Here is a 27,285-nt window from a genome sequence, read left to right on the forward strand (position 1 = left end):
GAGTTGGATGAGGATTTATGCGGTTGAAGTCTATACATCCTAAAGTTGCTATTTAAGTTGCCTTTATTCAGTGAAGAAATACAAAGCAATACATCTCTGGACAGATAGCAATCTGACTTCACTTGAATATATCCAAGGAAAAGACAAGTCCATCATCTCACTGATTGATTAGTTGTGTAATCAATTTGTTCTGACTGATTGGCTCTTTTTCCTATTTTTCAAATGAAATCTATCTTCCTGAAATTGAAATCTAGTATTCCATGTTCTGGGATCTGGAATGGTACAAAAAATAGCTTGACCTTTTATGTGCCATCCTTTCACATATTAAACAACCATCACTTAATCCCTCAGCATTTTATTCTTATTGTAAAATATTCATTTGCATTCCTATTCACAAGCTTTTGGTTCTAGTCCTTTGATCATCCTGAGGTTTTCCTTCTGCGTTGTCTGAACGCAATTTGTCTGAATCCTTGAAAAATTGGTGCCCATCCTTCACAATTGCCTGAAAGAACATTTTCAGGCTTCTCAAAGAAAAATAATACCAAGTTTTTACAAGTACATTCCCTTTATTTCAATGGACTTACTCTAAATAAGGCTGCTTACGATGTAATTTCTAATGTGACTTCATAACTTTTAGCCACAGTTGATATCAAACTTTGGTTGATTTCAAAACAAGCCAATCAAGGTTGAAATTGGTTAGTATAATGCAACTGATTTTATTCATTCATTCATTCAACATGCTGCCCATCTGACCTGGTGGTGATTCTAAGTGATTTACAATAATTAAAAATCAATAAAACATAAAAACAATAAATAGTGACATTAAATTATTTAAAATTGACAAACAAAAAAAAGGAACAAGATGCACATGGGGAGAGATAAGGATTCCTATCACAATCCATTAACCACTTCCGGAAACTCCCACTAATTGTTGGATAAAAATGGTCATAATACTATATCTGGTATGTGTGCTCATGTATTGAGACTCAATTTTGACAAACATTATATTTTATTTTACTTTTGGGTTCATTGCCTTTTGTAAATGTAGGTTTATTTATTTGTTACTTCCAAATTTATGTATTCTGGCAAGACTCCTCATGGGAGGAATAGCAATAAATGTCATCAAGCAAGTACAAGGTATATCACTCAAAGCATTAATAAAATGAAATTATATATAATAATTACATTTCCATAAATCCAGACCAACTATCATAAAAAATCATGCAAGTATAGAAGTAGAAAGGGAATGCTTGCTTTTACAAATAGGTCTTAGGTTCTAATAAACGAACAGAAATACACACAAACCCCCTCCCTGAACAAATCAAATACGATGCTTAACTATATGTTAAAGTAGGCAAAACACAATGACATACCATAAAATGGGGACAAGGTTGAAGTATAATTAATGGATAATAGCAACAGCAAAAGCAAGGCACATAGAGACAGCCAGGCCCATTTCTAAATTGCCTTCTAAACTATATATTCCTGTCAGGCACATAAGTTCAGATTATTCTTTCTGCTCCCTCCCCACATAATAATGATGGAGAAAGCATCAAATATACAGTATATAATTGCCCATATATATAGTTTCAGATATATATAGCCCATTGCACAAGAAATGTTATTTGATACCTTATGTATAAGAATAAACTATAGGTACTTTAGAGAAAATATATATATTAGATTTTGATTATATATGAGGTGAGATTTTTAAAAATTGTGTCAAAGTGAGCTGTTAACAAATTAGCCATATAACACAAGGAATCTGAACTCCTGTTGAGCTGATATCTTAGCCTGTTGAAATATCCAGTTGAATGCTGTAAAGACCATAGCTTACAAGATTAATTATTGAGCCACTCAAAAAGTCATGGTGGTGGCTATGGCCAGGTGATTGAAGATAAACCTATTTTTAGTGGTGTCATCTTAAAAGTATTTGATCATACTTTGCAGACATTAATAGACACTAGTTAACTAGAATAGCTTCCAGAAAGCCAAATTTAGTCCAATTTAGATCAGGGATATTTTTTTTGAGACTTGGTAAAGACTTAAGTAATCACACTGAATGTTCTAGAAAGAACATGTTTGTTTACATTGTTTTGAAGATTAATTTAGAAGGAAAACAAATGGAAAACCTAACTCATCTGCTTTCTTCTTTTGATTTCTTTGCCTGCTAATTCTCTCCCTCTCCTCATTGTTTGTTTTCCAGTATTTTCTAATACTTTGTCATTCTTCCCAATGACAGAACGGATTTTGTTTGTTCCCCGCATTCATGTTTGGTGTTAATTTGCAGCAATATAAATATAATTTAATACAATCCTGATCCCTTTCTCCAAATATCTATTTTGGCATAGCATAAATCATGTAATCTCCACAATTATGATTTGGAACTAAAGTTACACTCAATAAATTTATCTAGATTTTCCCTAAACATGTTCTATTAGTAGAAGTCTTTTAATGAAGGCAGATGTTTTATGGATAAAGTTTATTTTTAAGTAACTCAGATGCAACTATGATGAAGAAAGTCGCAGGAATACTGCAAATTAGACACTTTGTAAAGTCTAGAATGATCCTGCTGGTAGACATATACTTCTGACTCCTTCCTTTAGATGTAATTCAAGTCACCAAGTAAACAAGTATATTATAAATTTACTAAAATGTGGTTTTAAGTTAGTACTTACAGCATTTTTTTTGTATTTTATAAATATAAACTTTTTCTATAATTAGAAATCAAGGGATGTCATTAAGTTCATAGAAAATATGATTTTAAAATATTTTACTAACAAAATTATTCTAAACCATGAACTTTATTTTAAATGCATTTAACTGTACAGCACTCAAAGTCCCTCTATGAGGGAGAGTGCATACAGAAATGTGAAAAATAAATAAAATAATAAAAAATAATGTAAATAAAGGGACAAATTAGAATTCTCCTCTTTGCTAACAGTTTAAAATGGATGTTCCTATCATTAGTTGCTTTCTACCACCTAAGAAAACCTGAAGAAACAAGTTTCAAAGTCTTGCTTATGAGTCAATGTTCTCCATCAAAACACTACTTATTTAGTTAAACTCAGAGTCTCTTTTCAAAAGGATATCTGGTTTGGTCCTACATAACTGCCTCTAAGACAATATTTCCTCTGATTGCCAAGAAACAAGCCACACATGCTGAATAGTTAGAAAGAAACATATTTCGTAAACTGGAATTTCTGACTGTTATAAAATATTGTATGGGGTGGTCAAAGTATTATGACCACAATTTGGCAACTTTTGAGAAATGTAAAAAATTACATATGAGGACAATGAAGGCTAAGTCACTCATGCAAATTTTAATGAATTATCTTATAGTAGAAGGAAAATCCTAACCATTAGTCAAGTGGATCCATCTTTATTTTGTTAATTAAAAAAAATCAATATTTCAACATAGTTTAATGCCTCTGGGTTGAGTAAGGGACAAAAATAGAGACTTTTGCAGCCGTGTTGTTTTGTAAGGAAAATGATCATTACATTTAAGCATGTTCAAATATGCTTCATTTAACTCAATCTTTTATTCTTTGAAAAAAGGCAATATTAAATTTTCACAAAACCCGGATCTACATCTCAAACTTGAATCGTATTTTTGAGCCACATAAAGAGTAGCTTATGTGTTGTCTCATTAATTATAGGAAGAACTAACTCATAACAAAACACATTATGTCGGAATTCATCCATTAATATTCAACTTTATCTAGGATAAAACAATAAGCTTCAACTAATTTTAATAATCTCAGGGATCATTACTATTTTTTAATTCAATCAATCAATCAATCATTGTCTTATTCTTCAACCTGAAACCTTAGAATTTTCCAGGCTGCAGCCAGGTTGTTAATGTAAATTAACAAAGTTATTAACTTTGCTTGAGCCTAAATTATATGTCTGTAATTTTCTACTCTCATATAAGATTCTTGCTATTTAATAAAAAACACAGAATTGGAACAAAATAGCTAGACCTAAGTTGTCCCTGCCAAATGGCTGTTCCCTTCTCATTTGAACACAAATGGGAGCTCACTATTTGAGGACCCAGATTGTTGGGGGCAATATGCTGATTCTGTAAACCACTTAGAGAGAATAGTATATAAGTAAGTACTATTGCTATTGCTATCTACTTGATAATTGTAAAATTGCTATGAATGTCAGGATGTTTTCTCTCTTGAAGTTTCTCTTACTTTAAATAAATATTATCCACAATCTCACATTGTAAAATTAGGTGCACTCATTCCAATAACTCTAGACAATTTAGAGAATACATAATAGAAAAAGAAGATTTGAAATACCACTTTTTACAATTATGCACATATGAAGAGAACAAAGAGGATGATAGATATTATCCCTCAGTATTGAACATGGTCCTATACATATGAACACCTTTTGGTCTACATTATTTATCATTAAATGTACTACTTCCCTTAAATATACTACTTTCCTTACATTTATTACTATTAAATATAAAGGACTACTTTGTCCCTTAAATAAAGCAAAAATGTTGGTATCATTTTTTTTAAAACAGCTAATAATATCTCAGAGTATGATGAAGCAATTTCAAGCATTATCTTCCTAGAATTGTTTGAAGACTGCCATCTAATGGTTAAGATTGGAGACAAAAGTATTTTATTAACTGCAGATTATATCCTGGATAGCCTTGCTAAATATTTTCAGTTTAACTTTTTGTTCATCAAAAATTATTAATTCTGGTGATTGTAATAGATTTGAATGTTTAATCATGATGCTCTCTCTTTCCTGAAAAGTCAGTATATTTTATTATATTTTCTGTAGAATTTTTGTTTCAAACAATATTCATCAAGAGTCACATGGGCTAAGAACTAAATACTAAAGATGGATGCGTTTAACCAAGCTTTGTGACTTTCCCATAAAGTTATTCAGAGAAAATATAAATTATATTTGGTTCAAATGAATGGAATGTGTAATAACTCTTTAAACTGAGCTGCTGACAGAGAAGCAATGCTTCATGCCATTTTGCAATCATTAAGAAACAGAGTACCATTATTACTATTATTTTGGGTGGAGGAAGCAAAATTACTACATAGCCTTGGGGTACTGAGTTTCATGTAAAAAATGTGAAAATGGAAAATATCAATAACTTCTTTCTAAATCTACAGTGCCACCCATTTATTAGAGGCCAAATCTCATTGTGTCTAAGTTCACACATGCTAAGGCAGAATCAAACAAACTATATCGTGATCTTATACATTCAAATTAAATTATACAAATCCTCATGTATATAACAGAATCTAAACCATGTTTGAATATTATTTAATAAAAAGACAGGAAACTAATTTCCCCTTAGATTGGAGTATACTAAAAATAATATTTAATTTCTTCCACTTATGCAAACCTGATGAAAATTGAACTTTCTCAAATGCTTTGATTTATTATCTATCATAAAATTGGTGCTGATTACGATCTCATAAATACATTTTCCCCCAGAACAATCTGTTCCCAACCTGGCTCTCCCAGGTTTTTCCAAGATAGAACCTGTAAACTTTTTTTAATACACTAACAAATTTGAGGACTTTCAGTAAAAATGAAACAATTTCAATAATTTTATTCATTTTTATTTATTTATTTATTTATTTATTTTCATTTCACTTTGTTTCGATAGAGAAATTCATTTATAATCCACCATGTTTTACAACCTCCCAATTTTTACATTCATTCATTTATCAATGATCTCCTAAGAACAAAATCTCATCTGCACACCTGAACTGGAATAAACCTGACTTTCCAAATTCTGTCAATGTTACCTCTTGAATTTTCCAATCAGAAGTTTGCTAAATACATTCTCAGGCACACCTAATATCCAAATCACCCCTAGTATTCACTTTAAGAAAAAATAATCAAGGAACAATAATGATATTCTTCCAATTCTCAAACTGAGATTCAATTGACAAATGTACATACACATTAAACAAGTGAAAAACGTTTCTATAAGGAAACAGCATGCATGTTTTTATATTCACTTATCTTATTTTAGTCTTGCTATTTTTCAATATTCTTGCAGCATTCATTACTTTTTATCAGTTTTTTTTCCTTCTGGGACACTGAATTAATAATTTCAATTCTATTCTTTGATATATCACTATCATTTCCAAGCAAAATTTCCAGAATGATCTATCCAACATTCTCTCACTTTAGTTTCACCCCAATCATCTCTTTACTTTCATTTTGAAAACCATTTATGCTACTGGAGGCCCATTTATATTTTCACTTCCTTAAAATTTCAATCAATACTGCTTTGCATTTTTTCTCCATCTTTAATCTGAATTGTTCCTTGTTCTCTCTTTTTTTAACTATCACTTTTTCTCTATAAACAGTATAGCATATTGTCATTGTCATTTCATGTTGAAATCAGTGTCTTACATTTTTTCTCATCCCCGCATGCTATTTTATCTTTTCATGTTGAAATCATTGTCTTATGTACATTTTTTCTCATCCCCACAGGGCTTTTCACTAATATTATACTAGACATTGTATTTAATATTTAACATTAATGATATTTTATATACAGCCTACAAACAAATATACCTGGTGAAAAAATGCTATGAAAATGCATTTCTTTAATTTTTACCATTTACTCCTCTTTACATCTCAGTCACAGTCTTCCTTAGGCCATGTTCATCACTAGACAGTCACATGGATATTGATCTACATCAATTATGGGATGATATAAGGCTTTTTCATAAGATAAAGAAAGCATAGAACACTTTACCAGTTTTAGACACATCTGTTCTACATGCAGCATTCCCTTTTAACAATAAGGACAAATGCAGTCAGTGCAGAACCTTTTGGCCAGTATCTCACAAGAGAAATTAAACTGCTTACCATATTCTATGCAAGCTAGGATCAGTAACCTAAACTATAACTATAAACCTAAACTATAAAGCTTTGGCCAATATCCCATCAACTTGGAGATACATAAATATATTGACAACAATCAGCCAAATCCAGATAGCAAAAGTTGTGGTTAATAATTTGAGATGCTTGAATCCGATGGTGATTGGACAAGTAATTTCCCCTTTGGTAGGAATTCCTACCCTCTCTGTCAGTCCTAGAGTTCAGAAAAAAAACCTCAATGGAATCCTTATATACATTTCTTTAGATTAACCAAGTAACATAATCTTAAAAATATGGCTAATAAACCCTTCCCTTTTTAATATTAATGTAAATCAGAGGAGTGACTATTTAAGATACAGTGTCTGGATTTTAGCAGTTTTTCTCTTTTGCTTGCTTTAGTAATCAAATGTCCCTGTGTGCACCAAGGACATCCTATATATTTTCTACAACGTCTATGGTTATCTCTCATCCTCTCATGTTCCATTGTATTATTGCAGGACTTAATTGCTGTATTTTCTTTGTGTCTTAATAGAGCTTTCCTCACACTCAGTCTTCAAAAATTTTTTTTTTCCTGGCAATGTTTTATTTCTGTGATATAGATTTCATTTTGTCTCCAAGAAATGAGCTCCTTAACTATTCCAGTGTTGCAGCCCTTTAGCCTTACTCTAACTCCCATGTAAGATGAACTTTAAAAGCTGTATAAGATATTAGACTTTTTCATCCTTAACCTTAAAGGAAAATCAGATCTACATTAAAACCAGTTTAATAATTAATACTGCAGTTGCAAACATTATTGATGACATAAGGCCATGCCAAGATGTAAAATATGCCTCTAGAGTTGTATTGCCACAGCTTTAAACAAACTATAACCTTTAACATATAAAAGGTAATGCTTATATTACTGAATCGGTATTTGTTTTTTATTATAAATAGCCAGACAGCCCAAAGATAAACAAACAAGTTGACAATAATGTAATACGATATTAAAATTAAGTAATGATAGCAAAAACAATATAACTATAAATGACACTACTTTCCAACTCCTTCATTAAGATCGTAAATTATTTGCCATTATGCATCAATTATATATTCATATAATTTTTTTCAAGAGAAAAGAACCTTTTCTCAAGAACCTTTAATATGAATTCTTGCACTGAGCAGAGGATTGAACTGAATGCATGGAAGGCCCTTTCTCATACTATGATTTCATAAATGCATTGCTGGGATTGAATCTACTTTTCACAGTAGGATAAAATTAATTTTGCTGATTTATGGTTCAATGTATTATGCAAACACAGTTATGTTCTATGCATAAAGTAGGAAATTAATGAAGTAAAGGTTCCAGTTGCTATCTTTTGGGAATATTTTTTTATAACCTGTTATAATTACTCTTTTTTCTTACCAGGAAAAATCTTCTGAGAGGCCAGAAATATCTGGCCTCTCAGCTAATGTCACAAGGATCATGGAAACACTAATGTGGGAGCAGTATTTCAAAAGCAAACTTGCCACGCCATTTGGAGCTAAACAAATTGTTGTCCCTACTCAAATTATCCTCAAGATTGTCCCTACAGTGTCCCAAATTACCTGCATGGTATTTTGTCCCAGTAGAAGCAAAGCACCACTTTCAAACTGGAACAACTAGATTAGGGATTGGGTGGAGGACATTTATGTAAAGTATAGTGAATTATCTTTTGCCATGGCAATCAGGATATGAGAATGAGTCCAAGATGTATAGTCATTTGTGTTCAGTGGGGCTACTCTGTAATAACTCTTTGGGACTGTTGCAGTCATAAGCATGCTTATGAGAAACTGAATCTTCCAACAGAAAATAACAAACATGAATCCTGATAGTGCCTAGTAATAAATGTTATTAAAAGTATATGCTTTTATGTACAACACTTTATCAGATTAACAGTGAATGTTCATTTGAACATGTATCAATTGTGTGCCATAGGACTGCAATAACTTTATGCACACTGTATATTACAAAAATCTCAGTCATACTCATAGCAACATCATTTTACCAGGATTGTATTCATAATGAATAATAGAATTTCCACTTTCAAATAACAAAATTCTCTACTAGTTTACAGACAGACTTTTACTAACCCACAATCCAAAAGACATTCTTTCCTCCCAGAAGATTTTTCCTGGTAAGAAAAAAGAGTATAACAGGTTATAAAGAAATATTCTCAAAAGATAGCAACTGGGACTTTTTACTTCATTAATTTCTTACTTTATGCATAGAACATAACTGTGTTTGCATAATACATTGAACCATAAATCAGCAAAATTAATTTTATCCTACTGTGAAAAGTAGATTCAATCCCAGCAATGCATTTATGAAATCATAGTATGAGAAAGGGCCTTCCATGCATTCAGTTCAATCCTCTGCTCAGTGCAAGAATTCATATTAAAGGTTCCAGATGGATGACCATAAGGAGATCAATGGTCGTTTGAGTACTTGTTAACTATTTATACTATTAGGAAATCTAGTGCAATATGACTATTTTGAACACTGGTAAAACACCAGAGAATATGTAAGGTGAACCCATCCCAGTTCTTGCATTTTGATTTGTTTTTTATTCTACATGGGCCATGGGCTTTGTAAAAACCAGTGGTTTTATAAGCCAGACAGAAGCTATGTCTGTTATGAAAGATGCTCAAAAGACATTCCTGCATTGCTGCTCAGTAGGAGGAGCCGCCTACCTCTCCCTGATTTTCGATTAGACCATCGATTAGAGACGGTGACGTTTGGGTTCTCGGAATTTGTCCTTCCGCGGCTGCACCATCTGATCTAAGTGCTGAGTTCAGGGCGCCTCAGAATGACCGTCTTCAGCGCAGGCCGCTTGTCCGTCGCCATAGCGACCGTTCCAGGCACGCGGCGCGTTGGCCACTTTGTAGGACCTGCCAGCTCAGGACAGGTAGAGACCAGAGCAGCGTGACGCTGCCCGGCACGTCTGGCCTAGCCCTCTTTCACCGGGCTGGGAAGCGACGCGCCCCCTCTCCCAAATAAAAATGCCGAAAAGGTCCGTTAATGCCCGACAGACTTCAAAAGCTTTTCAGTGTGGTCCAGGAGGGGGTAAAGAAAGTATCAGTTTGGATGAACACCAAATTGCTAATGAGGTGAGTCTCTTCACCATCCTGCTTCTTCTCGGGCAGTTTGGCAAGGGGCCATTTCTCCTATAAACCCCCCCCCCCTTTCTTTAAAAAAAATAAGAAACCTGTGTTGGAGTTGGAGACAGACTTCTAAGTCAACATATATGCCTTGGAGGTTTTGAGGAAGGGGGTGTGCCTATCTTTTAGCCTATTCCTGTATTGGCGATTGGCACATAATGTGATACATTTGGTTTCAGTTTACATTATTATAGGAATTATGGTTTGTAAATCAAGGGTGATGAAATCCTGCAAGGTGTACACCAAGCCAATTGCAGTTTATTCAACAGTTATTAGAAAAGATGCCTTTGAGTTCATTCAAAATCCTTTGTGAAAGTGTGCTATCCATGTTCAGCCAACTGTGATGTAGGCAACAAATCAGGTAAAATAGAATTAAGGTGATACATGAACACCAAGAGGTTCTATTTCTTTATCAAGGGGCCAATGTAGGAAACAGTGTTTGCTGCGTGGCTTTGCTTCTTAAAGCAGAACTTTAACTTGGGGAGGGTGTGTGTTCTTTCCATTGTCCCACAGGAGAAAGTATATTAAAAACAATAGCAGCTGCAGAGCTTAAATTTGTCCTTGGAAAAGCATATTTGCCCCCCTCAAGATATCTATGGATATTCTCAGTCATCTAGATCAGTGTTTTTCAACTTTTTTTGTGCAAAGGCACACTTTTTTCATGAAAAAAATCATGAGGCACACCACCATTAGAAAATGTTAAAAAAATTTTAACTCTGTGCCTATATTGACTATAGGCGGGTGTTTTCCCACGGCACACCTTACACTATGTCACGGCACACTAGTGTGCCGCGGCACAGTGGTTGAAAAACACTGATCTAGATCATGACTGTCTCAAAGGTACTTTTTGCAAGAGACAACTGGACTTTCCTTGGTTTTCCTTGAAGATGTTTCGCTTCTTATAAGTGTAATCTTTATTGTCATTGTATTTAAATACAACGAAATTGTATACGAAACATCCAAGAAGCTTCCTCAGCTCTGAAGAAGCATTTTTTTGGATAGAGAAGTGCAATGTCTTCAAGGAAAAACTAATACAGTCCTATTCACTCAGGCTGTTTCAGCTCTGTTTCAGTACCTGCATGCTTTAACTATCTAGCTTGGAACAAAAGACAATGGATTCTCAAAAATGATTGTTCTGAACAGCATGGCCATTTAACTATCTCTTGTATAATTAGATTCTCATATTCTATTATTTTTCATAATTTATTTTCAGATTTTAGAAAAGCAACTAAAAATTTGTGGCTACAAGAATGATAAAGAAGTCATATATCTATACCTTGGTGAAAAGTAAGTTGTTTGTAGCTGTTACTGTAATTAAATTTTACCTTGTAAGATCAGTAACTATTTCAGCAGCAAATAGAATTTGTTGAAATCAAAGTATGGTATCAAATGGATTGTTTAGTCTTTATTTTATTGGAGTAGTATTTATTTTAGCATTGTCTAAATACCAGAATTTAGAAAATGTCCAAAATTGATGTGATATAAAGAATCATAAATAAGAAATCATTCTGCTTCCTCACCTCCTTCCCCTGTTCTGTCTATGACAGTGATGGCGAACCTATGGCATGCGTGCCATAGGTGGCATGCGGAGCCATTTGTTAAGGCACAAGAGGCATTGCCTTGGCAGGGGCGAGGACTATACAAGCATGGCTACCCCACCAAGAGGAGCAGTTACCTCCATTGCCTCCAAAGGTGGCAGGAAGTGGCATACACTGCTGTTGTGGGTGCAAATGGAAGGCGCTGGATCCATAGCCTCCAAACGGCTGTTATCCTCCTCCGTGGACTCCATCTCCCAGGCAGAAGGAGCGAGAGCCCAGAGCCAAGCCCATCAGCCACAGCCATCACTGTGAAGTGAAGTGGACAGTGAATAGCCTCTAGACTGCTTCGGGGGGGTAGGGGAGGCCATTTTCGCCCTCCCCAGGCTCCTAGAAAGCCTCTGGAGCCTGGGGAGGGTGAAAAATGGATCCATCGTGGCCCCAAAGTGGGGGAGGGTGGGGGTCGTGCATGCATGCGCACGGGGGTCATACGCATAGCATTATGACTGTAGGCATGCCCATGCACAACCCTCTGCGCTCCCCCTGCTTTTGGCACACGATGGTAAAAAGATTAGTCATCACTACTCTATGAGATGATCAGTTGTTTTTAAGATTTTATAAGATTCTTTTTATAAGTACTATAAAATTTAACCACAAGGAAACTGATAACCTTATCTCTACATCTGGATGCCCAAGGCTCAAGAAACTTAGTTGTATTAAAGCAAAGAATAGATTTGAACATGTGTGAAAATGAACATTAAAAAAACAAAGACTAAAATGAAATTCTACTAGAAAAAAAATAGATTCCTTTAGGGTCAGCTTCAGATGTGTTTCTTCAGATTTTTGCCACTGATTTGAGTGAAATGTCTCAAGAATAAATAGTTTTGAGATTTGCAACCTGATTACTTAAGGGATAAGAACAGCCTGGAAGATAAATAAATGAAAACATTTAGAAGTAAATTCATGGTTTTAGAGAACAAATAAAATGAAGAAATATTTGTATACTTCAGTGTATACTTCTGCATTCTGTAAATAAAATGACAACATGACATTTAAACTAAAGTGGTATTATCAATACAAAATTAGATATATTATAACCAAAATGCAGTATAAAAATTGTATCTCTTTTTGATTGGTTTGTCCAGAATTAAATCAAGCCCATAAAGCTTGTGAGCTGTGGTGGCACAGTGGTTAGAATGCAGTATTGCAGGTTGCTTCTGGTGGCTGACTGCTGTTCAGCAATTCAAGGTTGACTCAGCCTTCTGTACCTTCGAGGTCAGTAAAATGGGACCCAGATTGTTGGACACAATACGCTGACTCTGTACACTGCTTAGAGAGGGCTCTAGAGAGGGCTATAAGCTGTATTTAAATTTAAGTGTTACTGCTATTATTTGTCACTTTTATGGACAAAGTCTCATAATAATCTTAAGATTTAAGATTACATACCTTGCAAAATCATAACCTGTAGGCTAAACCATAATTGGTTAATCTTGCAATGCTCCAACCTATGGCTAGATTCATGAAAGCCAAAAATAAAGAAAACATTATTATTTGGGCCATTGTGATATCAATCTGTATGAAAGATGTACTTGTTATCATCTATTCTAGATACTATGTCAACTTGAGAAAGTTGTTTCCTTTTTTATCACAGAGTTGTTTTAGATTATGACAAAACAGTAGCAATATTTGAAACTGCAGTTTTTAGTTTCGGTTTCAACTGGTTTCATTTTAGAAAAATAAATCCAAAGTCATGTTTTTGTCTCTATTAAAAGAAATTAAAGGGAATCAAGGATGGAAGTGGAAAAGCTGGTACGAATCCAACTCATGCTGGTGATGAATTTTTTAGTGTCTTCTCTGTATTCTTTGCATCATATCTACTGTCTGCAATTGTTAATACAAGTGGTTCTCAGTTAACAAACATTCAAACATATGATAGAGTTGAATGACCAGTACTTACAAACGGTCCTCGAAGTTCTGGCTGCTGCAGCACTCCTACAATCACATGGTCATGGTTTGTGATCTACCCTGTTGACAAGCAAAGTTAAGAGGGATGCCAGCAGGAAGTTGTAGTTATGTGTTCAATGACACATAACTACAATAATTTAGGACTGTTGGAAATGCTGTGGTTAAATGGCAAAATCAGAAGATTTTGTGCTTTATGACCTCATTACTCAGCAGTGAAAATTCTAGTCCCAATTACTGTAATTAAGCTGTAATATGAAAAGGTATATTTCTGTATGTTTAATAATATTAAATCATGAGTATTATGTAACTGTAGAACAATATTTAACTGGTCATTTCATACTAAAGTTATGAATTTCTCTTTCAGTGGATTAAAAGATGTTCCTCATTTATCACGGTTCCGGAAATTAAGAAATTTGTGGCTAAACAACAATAAGGTATCAAATATAAGAATTTTCATAACCAGAGTTATTACTTATCTCCGATAAACCTTTTCAGATTATTCTTTCAAGGGGAGTGTCAAAGTTCCAAGTACCCCAATGAAAGAATGTAAAAAATGGCTTCCAGGTCTGACTATTGGCTGAATTTTAAAATAAGCCAAAATTTCAGAATCATAATGAAAATTATAAAAGATATAGTGATCTCCCTAAAACATAACTTTATGCATAGTGGACTATTAGTTTATCTTATTAAGTTAAATAAATATGTATATTTAAGAGTCTTCATAAAACTATAATATTTCATAGAATCTAGCTGTGTATAAATTTCATGTGCTATTTTCTGGGAATTCGCAACAATTTTCTGGGCTATCACAAAATATTTCCAGTTTGAAGATTACATTTTGGAAATGACCAGACTCTGCCAGAACAGCAACAGAAAACACCAATAGAATGTTCTGGATTTTTCCGAAAGGGTCCAATTCCAGAAATATAATTGTGAACATCTCTAATATCTTCTAATTTAGCACACTGATTAGAATAAATTTCCTAAAGTATCATAATATCATAGCTAATATTATGTAATAGAATAATTCATACATATATATATGTGTGTGTGTGTGTGTGTGTTTTATTGTTTGTGCTGATAAATAAATAAAGGGAGACTAGTATAGATCTATTTCAAGCTATTTAGCTCTCATCAGCTAGCCATACCCTTACTGGGATTCGAACCTGGGCTATATTACATATTAGTCTTAGCCATTAAGCCACAGGCTCTGATCTGTTATCAGCTGAGCCAGGGAGAAAGGTATATATTTAAAGTCACAACCCCTGGTATGCCCCAATTATGGGAGGAAGCTAACTGCTTCCATTCTCTCTCAATCGGCTCGTCACAAGAGTCCATCACGACAGAAACCCAATAACAAAGGCAACAGTAATAATATTGGATTTCTGTCGTGATGGACTATTGTGACGATAAATTATATATATATAATTTATATATGTTGGTGTGTGTACCAATAAAATAACAGTGTTATTCAAATTTTTATTTTTTAGATTCAGTATATAACTTTCGTGAAATATAACTGTTACTTGACAGAATTATATCTTCATAATAACGATATCAGAAATATAACAGGTACTGTATAAACATTTCATTTGATTTGATTTGTCTGAGTAAGAAATAAGTTCCAAACATATCCAAAAGATGTAAGTTATAATGTTCTCTTATGGACAGAGTGAGTCTGCAATATTGTGCTCTAACCACTGTGCCACATGGCTCTCAAAATAACTCAAAATAATAGTAGGCCAGCTGTTTTCCCAATTTCATTTGATGGTCAGTGAGAACAGGGTCTAGGCCAGAGTTCCCCAAGTGGTTAATAATGACCCCCAAATGTTGATGGGATTATACCAGAGGTAGATAAATGACTGGGAATAAAAAGTGGTTCAGTAAATGGCTGGAAATCAGTAGGTGGTAGACAAATGATAGAAAGTCATTTGGATCAATTAATTTTTTTTAGGTTTTTGTAGAGTGCTAGTTCTTCATCCTGAAGGTTAGGTGGCTAGCAGCTAGAATGTTACCCAGAATCTCATAGTCAGTCCCAGATGATTACACTATTTTCATGTAATAAATTTTTGAAAGTGAATGAGCAATCTGAAACTTCATAAAAAGGGTGATGAATTGAAGAGTTTGGATATCCCTTACTTAGTTAATGGGTCCATAAAGCTTTTACCATCCAGCCAAATGCCTTCAAGAATCTTGTAAAGTAAGCATGCATATTTTAACTGTTTTATTGCCTTTCCTGCAATAAAATAGGTATTAAAGTACAAGTTGTTTCTATAGTGCCTTATATTTTGGTTATCATTTTTAGGTGCTCTGAAAAATTTACATTCACTACAGATCTTACTGCTTCACAACAATCAGCTAAAAAATTTGAATTTGACTGTGAAAGAACTACAAGGACTGCGAACCTTACATACCTTAAGTAATAATGTGTGTGTGTGTGTGTGTGAGAAAGAGAGAGAGAGAGAGAGAGAGAGAGCGGGGGGGGGGGAGAATTTCTTATATAGAATAACAGTACCAACATAAATACATTCGTTTCGTAGAAGCAGCTTTGAGGAAGGAATGGGATACTATACTTCAATTTTTTAAAATAGATTCTTTTGTTGAGAAACGTTTTTTGTAATTCAGCACACCTGTGTATTTTTTAATTGATGTGTGTGTGTGTGTTCTTTTACTATATTGGGCAGAGCAAGGGACATATGAAAATGCCTGAGTCTGAAACTTCATTTTAAGATAAACAAGACAGTACTGGCGCCACTAAATTCTGCTGTATGAAATTGCCTGCAGGGAAGTAGGATTATAAACTGTTAACCTTGAAAGTGAGTGTGTAGGCAATCTTTCTCTCTCCCCCCCTCCACCCCAAGGAATGCACTCATGCATCCTGCTAGGCTTTCAGAATTCTAAAAACTAAGAACTTATTGCTTGGTAAAGTAATTATTCAAGGTGTTTAATTACTTCCAAATCACTAGCATACTGAACATTTCATAGAAACAAATACGAAGCATTCTAAAGTTGAAAAGATGATTAATGATTATTAGATTACCCCAGCTACTATGGAAGATATAGCCACCATATTTTGAAAATACCAGCTATTGAAAAGGGAAAAGGTTTAGGATGGGTATGGGCATTTCCAAAATAATTATCTTTAGATTGGTTTAGAAGAACAAACACTTTTCTTAGATAAGAATACCTATTTAAGATAATTTATGTTGATCAGTAAGAGCCAGCTCATTATAGTTGTAAAAGGCATCAGGCTAGAAACCAGAGAACTAAACATTTCTACTTCTGCAGGACACTAACTGAATAACTTTGGGCCATTTGCTCTCCTAGCCGTAAAAATGTGACAATGGCAACTTGCTTCTGAAAATCATATCAAGAAAGCTGTATAAAGTCAGGCAATAGCCATGAGTCAAGATTGACTTGAAGAAATCAGTATATAAAAAGTCATTATGCCATCTATTTTCTAAAAAAACACACCCCAGAATACTCCACAATATTAAAGACATTATTTATAATCTTCCAAATTGACAGTCCAGTAAACCAATGTAATTTCTCTAATGATTATAGACAAAGAATTATTTTTATTTTGCCAAAAAGTATTAATTAGTTCAGCAAAACTACTTATTTATTACATTAAATCTTGATATATTTGTGTATAATGTTTTTTAAACTTTCTTCCTATTAAAAGGCATAAACGATTACATACAACAGTAGCATACTGTACAATAATTAAAACGAAAATACATAGTATGATAGCAAAAATGATTTGGTTAAAATTGACATCATTTTTAAGTAAATTACAAAAATAGTATAAATAGGTGTTCTTTCCACTGCTGCCATCTAGTGGTTCTTTAAGTGCACTTAATTAAGTTTCCTTTTTATGAAAGAGAACACTGATAGAAATAGGCAAAAACAAATATAAACAAAGAGGTCTGAACCATGACTTAATTCTTGTGAAATAAGATTGTATTTACAAGACACACGTTTAGCTCCTGCCCAATACCCTAAAATATAAAAGGGAGGGTGGCAATACATAATTAGGATATAAAAATTCTGTTATTATAGCTTATTTCAATATGCAGTACATCAGTTTCTTGAGCTTGTGTACATCAACCTTTCAAGCCTGGATGTAATATTGAATACATATTATTTTACTGAAATCCCATGATGATCTTAGTAAGTTACATAGGAGTCAGTTCTATTGCAGTTGTAGTTTTGAAATGCATTAGCAAGTCTGTTTGCAAGGGTAAAAAAAAGAATGACATTATGCGAAACTTGTGGCTTACTTCCTTGCTTAAAGTAGAAATTTTTCTAGTTAATCATAAGATACAAAAGCATTTAAAAGATAATAATACAAAATATGCCAAAAAGCAAAGGTCATTTTTTTCACAATTCATTTCATAATGGGTCAGAAGGTCCAGGAAAGATACACTTTCTGAATTCTTGAATAGCATATTATGTTTGCACAGTGGAAATTAACATTAGATTGTCACATTTGTGCTCAATAATTTTCTTCTCTGTTTCAACTTCTGCAGACCTATTTAACAATCCTCTGTCGCAAGAGTGCAGATACCGCCTATATGTAATATATCACATTCCTTCAGTAACTTTGCTCGACAGAAAAGGTAGAATTCTCTTTTTTCAAGAGAAATGTTTTGCAAAGATAAGAATTATTTTTTATGGTTAAAGTAATTGTATAAGGTTCAATATGCAGGGATCTTGTAGTTGTATGTTTTGTTGATGGATCTAGTATTGGATGGTTGACGGATTAGTATGAGTTTTATTGGGGCGTCAGTACTGTTTGTTTATATCTTTTTGGTGTATTGTGTTTTAATCTTTTGCTTCCTGCAGTTCTTTTCTAATAGAGGGTTGTTTATATAGATTTGATAAAGAAATAACAATATAATCTGTACCCTGTTGCATCAACCTTTTGAGCGATCTGGTTTAGCAGTCTTTTCTCACAGTGCCCAGCCAACCACAGCAGGATGTCCACTACTCTCCCAGCAGATGGTCTTCGGATTACATGTAGTCCTTGATTTACAATAGTTGGGATCAGAATTTTCATTGCTAAATGATTCAGTTGTAACTACCATATTGCATAGCAACAGCAATCCCCACAGTCCTGGTTGCTGTTGTTAACCAAATCCCATGGTTTCTAGTTGAAGTGTATTCTTGCCAGGTTTCCAGAACCAAAATCACAAGCAGGTAAGTTGCTGCTTTTGGTTGAGGTTGTAGCAAGAAGTACCTGAGAAAGCATGAAGCGGTTGAGACAGGATCTGTGCTAGTGGTACACTGCAGATCAAGGAGCAGCAGTGAGGAGGTTCATGAGAGGAGCAAGCCTGGAAAGGTGCAAGGATATGCATGAGAGGTGTGGCATGCAAGAGGAGAGTGGAAAGTGCTGTGGAAGAGAGATCTGAAAATACGGATTGGGTATACTGTGCAAATGGGGAGGGTATATGCAAATGTATGTGAGAAGTGCATCCAGGCTTGGAGAGGGAGAGCATGCAAGGGTTTCATTTCATCGAAGGTGCTAGGAGGTGCATGAGAATTATAGCACAGGTTCTCAAGAGACATGGATCATGGAGGTTGTAAGACTGTTTAACGATCACATGAGTGTCAGGAAGAGTGCACTAGGGAAACTAGTGACCATTCCTGATGGATTCCCATTTTAATTTCTGAGGAGACCAGTAGAGAAGATTACCAATAGCAATCAAATTATTGCAGGATTCTGCAACTGGTCATAACTGAAAATCAATTGCCAAGCAACCAGATTGCAAACAAATACTAAGCATCTTAATGTTTAAGATTTTTGTAACTTTGAACAGTCACTGAACAAATGGTTCTAGGTTGCAAACTACATGTAGTCACTCTGTCATCAAGGCTAATAGCCATTCGTCCCCATGATTTCTATGAATTAGTCCAACCCTTTTTTGCAGCCAGTCAAGCTGACAGCCATCATCACATCACATCACAGCAAATTCTGAAGTTTAATTATGTGTTGTCTAAAAATTATTCTTTTTGTTTGTCCTGATTTTTCCAAGTTTCAATTTCATTGTTTTACATCTGACTATAATATTTTGAAAAGGAAAATAGTTACTACTCTTATTCACTTTATTCATACCATCAATTTTAAAACTTCTCAATTTTATGGATCAACCACTCCATTTAATAAAAATGCACTCTGGAAACAAGACTTCATAATGTCTCTGAAAGGGCAATAGGCACTGAAATTTTCAGGGAATATTCTAAAGAAGAATAGAAAGACATAAAGGAATCTCTGGAATATTTTATGGAATGTGATAAGTTTCTTAAAAATAAATAAAAAGCCAAAGAAACTTGAGCATTTAAGGAAAAGTACTAACATATTTTAATGCTCTAACAAAACTTTATATTTCCCAGAAATAACTAGAAAAGAAAGAGAATCAGCGTTGCATATCTACAATCATGAGAAGACTCTTGTCCTTCAGTCCATAGGATTTGGGAAAAGAGTCGATATACCTTTGTTGCCAAAGGCAGCATTAAGACTGTCACCCACAAAAGTGTTGCACTTGCCTCCAGGTATTTCAATAATAATTTACTAAAGTAACATATATTTTGACTCTTGTTGGATAGGTTGAAAGGATTTGCTGGTGACATCACTGTTGCCTGGGGTACACCGAGTTCGGGGTCCTTTAATATCTTCAGCAGGAGCAAAAAAAAAAGGAGCTGACCCAGCCCCATGGCAGCACTTGTGCCTCAAAAATGACTTTCCTGCTTATCAAGCCAGTGTCATAACCATGCTTCTTAATAATATAGATTACCAATCAACCTTCCTTCCCTAACATCCTTAATAATTTTTAACATTATCTAAACTTTTATAATTACCTCTCAACCTCAAAAGATCTTTACCTGAAATTATATTGTACATATGGTGCATATCAATAAAAATCTTTGTAAAAACAGTTGTATTGAATCATTTGATCTATTTTTAGCTTTTCTGGTTCAACTATTGGAGGTTTTGAACTTTGATAAATTAAAAAATTTATTTTACAACTTTTAATTTGTTCATTGTATGCATATTGCATGCATATTGCATGAATATGAAGCAGTTATTACAATTAATTGTTTTGCTTCTGGAAGTTAAGGAAAAAGATTGTTGAACAGAATAATGATTAAGTGATGAAAACTTTGGACTATATAAGTAGTTCTCCAAATGATATAAAAACTAGACCTTTAAATATGTATAATTAATATATTTTGAAAGGCATAGCATATAGAAGTTAATCTGAAGAAGAAAAATCAATCTTTCTAATTCAAGATGTACACATTGTAAATTTCTAAAGATTTACAAATTATAAGGGCCTATCCTTAATCATTCAAAATTAAAATTCAATGCATTTTATTAAATAAATATTTTAGAACTAATTGATAATTTTATGCATTTACTTTTTTAAATGAATGTAATTTTAATTGATTGTTTAATATATATTAATTGACAAAAGGAATATACAACATTCAATGTTTTTAATAATTATTTTAGGTTTCGAGTTTGGAAATCACTTAGTTAAGTAAGTAGCTCAAACAATTTCTCCATATTTTAAGATTATACTGTAAATAAAAAAGTTCTATACAAGTAAAAGGACAAGTAAAGCCATAGCTCTTTAAATTGAATAGATAATTGTGCTTGTATAAATATTAATATGCATTTTATAAACTTCATGAAGTTATGCTGCACTAGAGATTTAAATATCAATATCACTAGATATAAATATCACTAGATTCACCATCTTGAATTTTAAATGATTTGCAAAAGAACATTTCAATGGAAGATATACAGTAATTGGTAGGAATATATTGACTATACTATTTGACTTGTATATCATCGACACTTCCCTCTTTAATTTACATACCATTTGCACGAATGGCAAGAAAAACAAAATGCACAGGTACAGTATAGGTGGTACCTTGTTCAATAGTAGTAATTGTGAGCGGGATCTTGGAATCCTAGCGGACAACCATTTAAATATGAGCCAGCAGTGTGCAGCAGCTGCCAAAAAGCCAACACATTTCTAGGCTACATAAACAGAGGGATAGAATCAAAATCATGTTAAGTGTTAATACCACTTTATAATGCCTTGGTAAGGCCACACTTGGAATACTGCATTTAGTTTTGGTTGCCATGATGTAGAAAAGATGTGGACACTCTAGAAAGGGTGCAGAGAAGAGCAACAAAGATGATTAGGGGACTGGAGACTAAAACATGAAGAAGTGTTCCAATATCTCAGGGGTTGCCACAAAGAAGAGGGAGTCAAACTATTCTCCAGGGCACCTGAGGGCAGAACAAGAAGCAAAGGGTGGAAACTAATCAAGGAGAGAAGCAACTTAGAACTGAGGAAAAATTTCCTGACAGTTAGAACAATCAATCAGTGGAACAGCTTGCCTCCAGAAGTTGTGAATGCCCCAACACTGGAAGTCTTAAAGATGTTGGATAGCTATTTGTCTGAAACGGTATAGGGTCTCCTACCTAGGCAGAGGATTAGACTAGAAAACCTCCAAGGTCCCTTCCAACTCTGCTATTGTATTTATTGCACAATTACTGAGAACCAGTTTGGTCTAGTGGTTAACGCAATAACTGGAAATGGGGAAACCTGAGTTCTCATTCTCCCTAGATGAAGGACAAAAGCAATGGAAAACCACTTCTAAAAATATTGCCAAGAAAACTTCCTGGACAGTGGTTAGGGTTGGGTCAAAGTCAAAAAGAAACAAAATACATTGTTGGAAATTTTTTGGGGGGAAGAACAGAATTCAGTTTTGGGTTTGGAGTTGAGCAGAATTTGGTTGTGAGTTTGGAGCAGCAGTTTTTGAGATTACAGCAGAAAAACTTAAGGGGAGCCTTATTTTAGAAATGGTAGTATGTTTTTGTGGTTATTTTAAGAATATGTTTAAATTATAGTGCAAATGCCTATTTAATCATTGGTTGTATAAGAATATTGTCATTTACTAACTGTCTTGGGATGGGGGTTACTCTTAAAGAATCCCATTTGCAAATCCAGAAGATGCTGTCTTTTTGCGGGCAATGAAGCGTGGCATGATTGAATTTTCAACTATGGATTGGGGGAAAATGCCTACCTGTGAAGAAAAACGCCTTGGCAGCAGTCCAGAGAAAAGGCCAGAAAAACTGACCATTAGATTCAGATAAGAGCCTGTTTCTTACAGAAAACCTTCTCTCTTAACAGCTTTTTTGTATTGCATTCCTATTAAATGTTCCAAGTGTCAATTGAAGATATTTTAAAAGGGAAAATATTATTTAGTTGTTTTAGCATTGAATGTAGAACACTTTTTAAAATAAGTGATTCAAGAATTCAGAAATAAGTGATTCAATAATGTTACATACCTGATATAGATCAGTCTTGAGGTTTCAAAGTATTTTTGAAAAGAATTAGAATATTTTGAAGTAAGAGAGGTTTAAATATAGATTTTTGTCTCTCAACAATAGGACATAAGGGCTATATTACAATTGCTTGAAATATCTTCAAAGATATGAGATCCCTATTGAAGTCTCAGTCCTTAATTGCCTTCGATGTTAAAAAATACTGTGAACTGGTAGGAGAAATGGGAGGTATGAGATTAGTTATTTCATCCCATAAGCTTCATCATAGTATTTAAAATAAGTGTTAATATCTTTATTTAAAGGACCATTGAAATGAGTCTAAATATATATTCAAATTTCATTTGCATTCGGAAGTTGTAAATAATAATACAGTCAGCTAAAAAATTATCTGGAATTAATTTTTGAAAAGTCTTGTATGTATGGCTCTCATCATTACTGAACTTTAGGACCAGCTGTTCCAGCTAATATATCCACCAATGAGACAACTTAGCAACTTCTGGATGGCTCTAAATATCTGCCATAAATTAATCACATCCAGCCTAACCAATATCATATTGTTTTCTTTGTAGCGAACACTAAGTAAATTTTATGTTACATATTAGTTGAAGGCTGAACTATGATTTTCTGTTACAAAGATTTTAGATGCAATCTTTACCAGATACTTTTAATTTGCTAATTTAGAATGACATCTATTGGGCATTCTAATTGGGTAGCATGTAAGCAGTCTGACAAATTCTAACTGACTGAACTGTCTCCTGTTATGATATTAATTTTTGGAGGCAAATACTCAATCTGACAATGTTGTGCATGGAATAAAAAAATGGAAACCAGTCATAATATTGAACTGTCTAAGGGATTGCTCTACTTATTCCCTAAAAATAGCTAGTCCAGAACAATTCAGCTTGTCTTGTTTTTGGATTTGTTATAAAATATTCCTGTTTTGTGTACATTCCTAGTAGAGACTTCCTACGTTCAATATTTTGCATTTCATATAAGAAATGAGGGGAAAGTATTATATGCTAGTTTGGAAATTAACTGTAAATTAATATAATAAAAGTAGATGCAACAATGCTCTGAGTTTTCTAAAAAAAATTCCCCATAAGAAACTTTAAAGTTGTCTTACTATTTATTCTTTAAAATGTTTAGATGGGGAGGAAATAATTATTTTATACAGACAAATTTATAACACCCAAAGCCCCCTAAAATATTTTTTAGCAAAACTGAGATTTAATCTATCAGATTTTCAGCTTTATTACCTGGTTTTCATTTCAACATATATTCTTGTGAAATGATATTTTTTTCTGAGTATTGCCCTCTTTCAATTCAATTACATAGTTTGCCCCTTTTAAATCTCAGCAAATTTTAGAATGAAGATATAACAAGGATTTTCATTTTTAGCCTTAAAGATTGTTAAACATATTTTGTTACTAATAGGTAAAGGGTGAAAATTTGACCCAGAGCTATAAAGAAACTGACTTGAACAATCCAAATTTGAAGACAATAGGCAATATGTCTATATGGACCAGATGCCTTAGCAGCTTCAGATATGATCTTTAAAAGAAACTGTGTTTAAAGAAATTAATAATTTTATATGAAATTTTCAAAAATAAAATGAAGTAGAAATTAAATGATAACAAGTATTATATACTTGAAATGTGGAATAAAGAATTTAAATATATAATCTTGAAAATCATTAGCCAGATCCAAGAAATGTAAACACAGATATTGATTTAAGAAAAAAGCTAGTATATCAGAAAATATGTTTCATGTTTATGGAACCATCAATCTTTTTAAAAGACTGGATATCAAATTATTTTGTGTGTGTAATGTCACTATGAAAAATTTGAGTTGTTTAATTCATATGGTTTGTTCATGTCTTACCACAGCTCTTCTGAGGTTTTGACTTACAGTTTACATTAATAATTTTGGAAGAAAATATAAATTTAAAGATATGGACATAAATATTATATTCCTAATGCAAGGTCATTGACATTTTATGAAAAGCTTTGGTTTTATTAAAGAATAAAATTACAGAAATATAAAGATGTCTAAAAATAATAAGGGGCAGATTCAAGATATGTTTGTTATTTAGAGGTGTTTTTGTATTCCATAATTGAAAAGCTGGAACAATGTTTCTCTATGCCTCAATTTAGTGATAAACCAATCTCACCTTGATATTAAAATATCATGTGAATTTTAAAAAAATATTAGTTATAATGTTTTATAATCTATGTTGCTTTTAAAAAAAAGAACAGTGCAGTTAGCCCAGCACAAGCTTATTGTTCAAATAGAGAAAAATAATCTATCTATATATAAGCGAAATATCACTCACGCAGCATCACGAAATCTCCAGAACTGTAAAGCCTACAAACTTGAAATTTGGCATGTATGTTCTTCTTGATTTCTAGGTGCTCGTTAACAAAGGATTTTTCTAAATGACCATCAGATCATTAGTATTTCTTATATTATTATTAACATGCTCTGATGTTAAGGAGTTAGATGTTCTACTCCCTCTCCCCACCTGAAAAGAACTCTATTCCAAGTGCCACTTGGGTGTGGGCATGGCCAGCGCATGACTCATCTGGCCTGTGGGCTGGGAGTTTAGACATTCTACTCCCCATCTGAAAAACATTCTGATGCTACGGAGAAGATCAATGGGGCCAGCTTGAGGGAGAGAAGAGGATAAGATAGGAGAGATCTGTGGGGTAAGCCTGAAGGAGAGGAGGGGATAGGAGAGGCTTCTGTGGGGCAAGCCTGAGGGAGAGGAGAGGCTACTGAGGTAACTACTCAATAATTTTAAAGCTGTATGTGTCTATTTATCAAGCCTGATCACATAGTTTCGTAGCAGAGCTCAACTATCCTTGATTAATATGCAGATATGGATTTTCAGAAACTGTATACAGGTAGTCTTTGTTTAATCCACTTAACTTGGAGTGGAATTCATATTGCTAAACAATGCAGTCATTAGGTAAAATTTCACATGACTGTACTGTTTTATCAACAGCAGTTTCAGTAGCCCCAGTGGTGGCTGATCGGCAGATTCATATTTATCTTATCTTGCTATGCTTGCCTCCTGTTCAGCAATCCAAACCCATCTATCTACTCCCATTTCTGCCCTTTGATTTCCCTGCATTTTGCCTTGACCTCCGATGTCCCTGCTGACTTTTACTGTCTTTGTCCTACTGCTGCCAAGTTTGCATGGTCCAGCCCTTCCTGACGCCTTTTTCCTGAAACTGTATGCAGTCTTTCTGAAGCCTCAAAAAGCCTTCCCAAGGCTTTGGGAAGAAGGCTTCACTGGCCTATAGCCATCTTATGAAAGGTTGGGGTGGGCATGCCTTGCCAACAGCATCAGTAGGAAAAGACCAGTGAAGGTCAGTTGAGGACAGTGAAATGCAGGTGGCAGGGGCCATGGGGGTACAGGGTGACTAAAAGGGCAAAGATGGTAGGAGATAGGCAGGTGGAGTTAAAGGGCAATTACTCGAATTTTGCTAAAGTGTCTATGAGGGCATTGCAATGGCTACAAATATCATTTGTTCAGCATCATTGAAACTTTGAACGGTCATTAAGTGAGGATTACCTGTAGTTTATTGCACAGGTAAAAAAAACACCCTGGTGTTTTTTTGAGCCACAGTTATAATAAATGAATGATTCTTACCCACCATAAAGCCTGAATCTTATTGGAAGCATAAGCACTGCACAAACAGGTAAACTTTAGATAGCTAGTAGTATATTTAAATTTGCTTCTTTCTAAATAAAAAGCTGTCCTGCATAATTTGTACTTCCATTCCAATCGCAAAGAGAGAAATAGACAACACATTGACATTCTGAATACTTTTAGCACTACTGTCTGTGCTTCTACTTTTCCTAAAAGTACAATCTGAGTATTTGGAATATAATGAAAGTCAAGTATAATTCAAGAAAATTTGTGGAATTCAGCTCATTTACTTTTATCTCTCTCCCATTCTTCTCCCCCAGAAAATCTAGCTTCAAGGTGTTACATGCCTCTCTATTCCAGATTACGTATAACATATTGTTCAAATATTAATTTGATTATATTATTGAAGCATCACTAATACTTAAAATATAGTCAATTTGTAATTTTTCAGCGAACATTATGTTTTGAAAAAAGCTCTATAACTGAAAATGTATAATTAAAGTTAATTAAACCAATATTGATTAGCAATATTGTTTAACAGAAACAGGCAACTAGGAATTTTAATGTACAGGTAATCCTCGACATGACCATAATAGAAATTATCCATTATGGTTAGAGATGTTTTTTGTATATATTATATTTTGTTTAAGATAGTTAAAATAAAGGGGGGGGGGGTGTCAAAAAAAAGATAAAGTGCTTGA

The 27,285-nt window shown here is 33.8% G+C and overlaps 1 protein-coding gene across 1 annotated transcript; it reads left to right on the forward strand.

Annotated features, from left to right (window-relative positions):
• The first annotated feature begins 9,817 nt into the window (after positions 1 to 9,817).
• LRRC72 (leucine rich repeat containing 72) lies at positions 9,818 to 23,384 on the forward strand. The gene is made up of 9 exons (XM_014076070.2): positions 9,818 to 10,011; positions 11,276 to 11,349; positions 13,927 to 13,996; positions 15,053 to 15,134; positions 15,868 to 15,981; positions 18,095 to 18,184; positions 19,959 to 20,117; positions 21,079 to 21,106; positions 22,572 to 23,384. Exons 1-9 carry the CDS (start codon positions 9,904 to 9,906, stop codon positions 22,735 to 22,737), a joined length of 891 nt encoding a protein of 296 aa, XP_013931545.1. The 5' UTR covers positions 9,818 to 9,903; the 3' UTR covers positions 22,738 to 23,384.
• Positions 23,385 to 27,285: the final 3,901 nt, after the last annotated feature.

Source organism: Thamnophis sirtalis, unplaced genomic scaffold (genome assembly GCF_051295495.1).
Source record: "Thamnophis sirtalis isolate CommonGarterSnake01/CBP01778 unplaced genomic scaffold, rThaSir2_p1.2 scaffold_4, whole genome shotgun sequence".
NCBI lineage: Eukaryota > Metazoa > Chordata > Lepidosauria > Squamata > Natricidae > Thamnophis > Thamnophis sirtalis.